This window comes from Geospiza fortis, unplaced genomic scaffold (assembly GCF_000277835.1).
Source record: "Geospiza fortis unplaced genomic scaffold, GeoFor_1.0 scaffold10, whole genome shotgun sequence".
NCBI lineage: Eukaryota > Metazoa > Chordata > Aves > Passeriformes > Thraupidae > Geospiza > Geospiza fortis.
In genome coordinates, this window is record NW_005054326.1 from 1,064,911 (window position 1) to 1,070,408 (window position 5,498).

A 5,498-nucleotide genomic window follows, 5' to 3' on the forward strand; every position below is an offset into this window, starting at 1 on the left:
TTTCCTGAAGATCTGGGAAATTTTCAAACCAGCCCAAATTGTCTGAGAGCTTTGTAGCTAGAGAGCCCCAGGAGGGCTAAATCTGTGCCTGTGTGGCTCCTCTGGAGTGTTTCTGCCAGGCAGAACAACAATTCTTGTCTTTGATATGAAGAAATTGCTGTCTCAATGTTGCTGGACCCTCAAAGCTGCTGCCAACTTTGCTTATGACTCTTCAGAAGCCTGAAGGCTTTAGAGTGCTGAGAGCTCTGTGCAGCCAGCAAGGTCCCTGCTGGCTCATGCAAGACAGAGCACCCATTGCCACCCCTGCAGAGCAGCCAGTCCTTGCAGGGTGGCCAGGCTGCTGGCCTTGGCTGCCCCTTGGCTTTCCTTATCTTTGTGTTTTCTGCTCCCCAGGGCGTCTTCCTGTTTTCCCTGATCAAGTACACACCCCTGAAATACAACAATTCCTATGAGTACCCGCCCTGGGGCTACGTGCTAGGCTGGCTGATGGCACTCTCCTCCATGGTCTGTATTCCTCTCTATGCCATCTTCATCCTCCTGAAAACCAAAGGATCCCTGAAACAGGTACTGGGATTGTGGTCACTGGGTGTGTTGCTGTTGCTCCCCCAGATGGTTCAGGATGGGCCCCAGGGAGGAGGTACACGGCACATTTCTCCTCTGAGAAGGCAAGGGCTGGAGAGAATCACCTTTTCCCAGAATGTTCTGTAGCTCTTGTTGGCAATTTGGAGAGCTTGGAGGGTCTCAGCACAGCTCCCAGGCTGATCATCAAATGTCTGGTCTTCCATGTGGTGTTGCACCATTATGCTGGATGATCATGCAATATATAGACATATATATAGCATATATGCAGTAGATACCAATGCAAACCAAGTGCGAAACCAAGATCTGTTTTGCCTTTGCTTCTTGTCCCTTGTGGTCCTGGGTCAGGACCGTGTTCTTTTTTAAAAAAAGAAATTACCCATAGTTATTTAAGAGGACCTGCTCAGAGAGCTGTGAAGGCCTTCCCTGTGCCATGCCTGAGCCTGTCCTCTTTCACTGTAGACATAGACATCCTTGTCCTAGGAAGAACTTTATCTAGGGAGATGGGATCATGGAGATGACACCTCACCTGACCCACGAAGAAAGATCTGAGTGATATACAGTACATCTGAATTTCTACACAATTTCTCTGCTGGTCCTTCCCCCTCCCCACTGGGGCTGGTTGGAGGGTAGGGTGGGCAGAGGGAGCAGGTGAACAGGAGCATCCCTGTGGCTGTGGTGTAGGTGTGACAGCCACATTGTGGGCTCATGGAGAGGAGGACCCTGCATTGCCAACACATCCAGGGATGAGCTGGGTACAGGAAGTCTTTATTTGTTCCATTGTCTCAGGGAAGGTGAATCTGTGGCTGACATGTCTGACTCCTCACAGCTCAGAAGTTTTTGGTGTATAAATGAGGGCTTGGAGCTGCCAGAGAAGTAATTGCCCACATGTCCTGCCTGTTAAACAAGCAATATCTCTCATCTGGGGTAAAGTGCTTCAAGCCCTTAGACTGAAATGCTGCTGGGAATAGTGTTAGTGCTCATTGTAGAGCACACCTGAGGAACTGATTTGGCCCATTTCACATTGAGGGGTTTTCTGTTTGTCGTGGTTTACATGATATTAATTGAAATTTCCAGGAACTCTTCAGCTACATTAGTATGAAGAAATTTCCAAGGATGCAGTTTAGGTGTAGGAGAAGGAATTTGCTGCTAAACCTGGGTTGATTCAGGGCAGAATTAAAGCCAGCCATGAAATACCTTCTAGGGTACTTGCACCTGTTTTTCAAACATAATTTTGAAAAATATACCTGTTCTCTTTTTCCAGTCACTCCCCAGAATTGCAGGGAATTAATTTCCTGACACAAATTTCCAGGAACAGTTGTTGAATATCAAACCATTCACTGAAAGCAAGTTTGTAATTGGTAATTATGATCAGTCACTGCTACAAACTGATACCTCTCGTTACACTTGACTGACCAAGAAACAAAAATGTTGTTTCCTAATGCCCCTCATTAAGACAGCTCAAGCTCCAAAGGCTAAAAACTCACAATGAAGTACCCACAGAGAAGCTGCAGACCAAGGTGAATTTTGGAAATCGTGGGGCAAATATTTTTGAATAAATGAACAAAATCTGTGATTCTGGCAGGCACTTCACAAGGAGTGGGAGCACTAAAATTAATCCAACGAGTCATGGATGAATTGTCTGCTCTGCTTGTCATGCACTCCTCATGGGAGTGAGCATGCACTGTCCTGAACAGCTTGTGATGGAAAAAGTTAGTAACAGTGAAAGTTGGGTTTCAGCTGGGAAATGATGGATTGTCCCATGGAGCTGGCAGGGACATCAGCTGCAGGATGGAAAGGGAAAGGAAACCAGGAGCTCAGGAAATCATGTGGCACCAGAGAGACTTAAAAAATGGGATGAAAAAGACCAGGAATTCACTGCAGAGTCCCTGTGAGCCAGCACTTTTAGCTGAAGAGCTTGAAGATATTTTAGATTTTAAGAAGAAACTCCTCTAAGTTGTCCCAACACTGCATACATGTGTGTGGAACAGCCTGTAGCACCCTGCATTGCACAGGACAGAGGGAGCTAAGGGCAGGCAGCTGCCTCACAACCCCTGCCTTCACCATCAGTCTGGCTGACTGGAAGAGGGGAACTGAGGATGGTTTGGGGCAGAAACCAGCCTGCAGAGGGGCTGCTTTACCTGGGAAATGCCACTGAGGTAGGCATTGCCTACCATCCTGCTTTGGATCATAGCAGGAGATGCCCAGCATCTGATGATCAGCCCATTTGAAAGTCTTCACAGCTCCCACGAAAATTAATGGAAAGCTACTTGGTATAGGAAAAACAAAGGTTTTATGGTGTTTTTTCCATTGCCACAGAAAATGTCTGTGGTGCTAATTGCAGTAGCAGGTCTGTGAGAAGTGCTGTACATCAGATTATCAGTCTACAGTCCAGATTTGAGCACAGATACAGAATAATTGTCACTGAGAGCAGCTGAAGAGAACCTGCTCTCCTCTGTTTCACGGTCATCCAGCAGGAGAGGAAGAGGGAGCTGGCGTGTGTGCTGTCTGGGTGCCTTTGCCCCCAGCAGTGGTTGTGGATCACTACTGGCTGTCAGTTTGCTCATCAGCTTAATTAACAGCAGCTTCCTCTCTGCAGAGACTGATGCAGCTGATTTCCCCAGCGGAGGATCTACCGCAGCCAAGGAAGAAGCGCGTGGCGAGGCCGTCTGATCTGAGGCGGGAGGGATGGTCTCCTCCAGCCCAGGAGCTGCTCAGCATCACAGAGAGAGAAACCCACTTCTGAGGCACCTGGGATGTTTCCTCCATAACCCAGACTGATTTGCTCTCTCCTTCCCAAAGTGGTTTCTTTTCCCTTCTCTCCTTCATGTCTGTGATGGAAGCATCTGGGACAATTCCTCTCCTTCCAGCATTTCTTTTACACCCTGGGGACAACTCTTCCTGCCAGCAGCCATGGAGACTGCAGCATGCTTTTGTCAGAAGTCCCCTTCATTACTGACGCTGGTTGGGAAGAGAAAAACAACATTGTAGCAAAAAAGAAAAAAAAATAAGGAAAAAAAAGTGCATTTGTGTTGAGAGGAGGAAAAGAAACCACAGTGGCGAGGGTGGTGAGAGAGAGCAGAGATTAAAGGTGTGAAGGAGCCAAGTTAGGGATGCAAAAGCAGGAAATGATGGGGTGCTAGCATGGGAAATAAGTAAGTTGGTTCAGAAGTACACAAGAAGCTGGAGGATGACAAAGGAAAGTGCATTACTAGATCACCTGTGTACAAGGGAGAGAGAGCCAGGAATGTATCATAGCCAATGACAAAAGGAGGCTGCACTGTCAGGAGTTACAGCTTCAGCTGTCGCTGGAAGGGAAAGGAGTGACAGGGTGCTCGATGCAATCCTAGTTGTTGATGATGGATCTCAAGGCAGTCTCAGTCTGGAAAAGGGGATGAGGAATGACTATCTGAGGGTACTTGCTCTTGGTCAAAACTGTGCGGCCCAGTGAAAACGCATCCAAGAGTGAAACCGATGAACATTTGACAATTCTTTCAGAAAACTCTTGGAGTGCAGGAAAAGTCCCAGAGCAGTTGGTAAGAAAAAGAGCTGCAGCACAGTTGGGAAAATGAGATCTTGAGGACTGCATGCCCACGAATTTAACTGCACTGCTGGGGCATTTTGGAGAGGAATTATAGAAGGAGCTAATGGGCCTGATCCTGTGCTACAGAGTAGCTTTGGGAAGAGGGTGGGAGAATGATTCTACTTCCTTGGCTTTGCTGTGGATGACTGCTCAGGGGATAAGGAAGACCTAATCAGGTGCAATAATCATCAGCTCAGGCCAGATAAAGCAGAATTAATAGGTAATATAGGTTCATTGGAAGCAATTGTGTCGAATTAAAGGTTGGCTGTTGCCAGGGTAGTCAAAAATGTGAGGCAATGGGTGGGAGGAAATGTGCTCTGCTGCCGGGTTTGGTGCAGTGCCAGATGACTCTGTCCTGTGGAGGCTGGGGCTGTAAAGATCCCTGCCAAATCCTGCTTCAATGCCTATCAAAAATTCACAGTTAAACCCACCAGAAAAGCCAGTGGCAGGACGCACCCGGGAGCTTTGCTGTGGTCAAAGGTACATACACTGATGCATGGCTGTGCTGCAATATTGGCACATCCAACCACGCCAGAGAATGGCCATCAGAATGAATCACAGATGCCACAGGCTCCTTTCCCTTGTTCCTTGTTCCAAGTAATTGCTTTTCCCTGTGCTGGATGGAGATAAACGACCAGCACCAAAAGTGAGCGCAGAAATCAGGTCTCATCTGTGCAGCTCAGTACCTATTCCAATTGCTATGGGAACCTTATCTGCTGCAGTTTCCTCTGAGTTTAACTGGAGAATTAGCATAGGGCAATCTTTTCCCCATTTAATTTCCTTTCCTTTAAAAAACTAAAAACTACAAACTGCTGGTGAAATGAACACTGAAAGTCAATTATCAGAATTTGTACCTCTCTGGCACATTATCATTTAAGATGTTTTACTGTGGAAGATGGAGAAGGCTGGCAAACCTCATTCACATTCCCTGCAAAGGACTGCAGCACCACATAAGACACTATTTATTGTATTTTTATTTTTTAAAGAGCTGAATGTCATGCTGCAAATAGCTGTGGAAAGAGCTTAGCACCCAGAGGCTTGAAGTAAGGCATCATGGTAAGCAGTTTGGTGATTTTTCCTCTCCCTCCCACCAATGTTTCTCATAATCTGATGGGGGAAGCAGCTGCCCTCAATCTTGACTCCTGTACAATCCCTGGTAGACATTTTGCCCCTTTGCTCCTGCTGCCATTCCTTTAAGATGTGAGGTAGTGTTGTGCTTTCAGAGAAGTCATGGAGATCTGTTCACTTCTTTTTCTGAGGCAGTTGAGTAACACTGCAAAAATCCTAGATAGAAGCAAGTAACTCTTCAGTTTGGAACACAAATGTGGTGCTGTTA

At 46.7% G+C, this 5,498-nt stretch overlaps 1 protein-coding gene across 1 annotated transcript in view; it reads left to right on the plus strand.

Annotated features, from left to right (window-relative positions):
* LOC102043293 (sodium- and chloride-dependent betaine transporter) overlaps positions 1-3,523 on the plus strand; it is a 39,502-nt gene extending 35,979 nt beyond the window's left edge. Inside the window, exons 15-16 of the mRNA XM_005421027.2 lie at positions 394-564; positions 3,179-3,523. Coding sequence (XP_005421084.1) covers positions 394-564; positions 3,179-3,325 — 318 coding nt within the window. The 3' untranslated portion in view covers positions 3,326-3,523. The remainder of the gene's footprint in view (positions 1-393; positions 565-3,178) is intronic.
* The last annotated feature ends 1,975 nt before the right edge of the window (positions 3,524-5,498 follow it).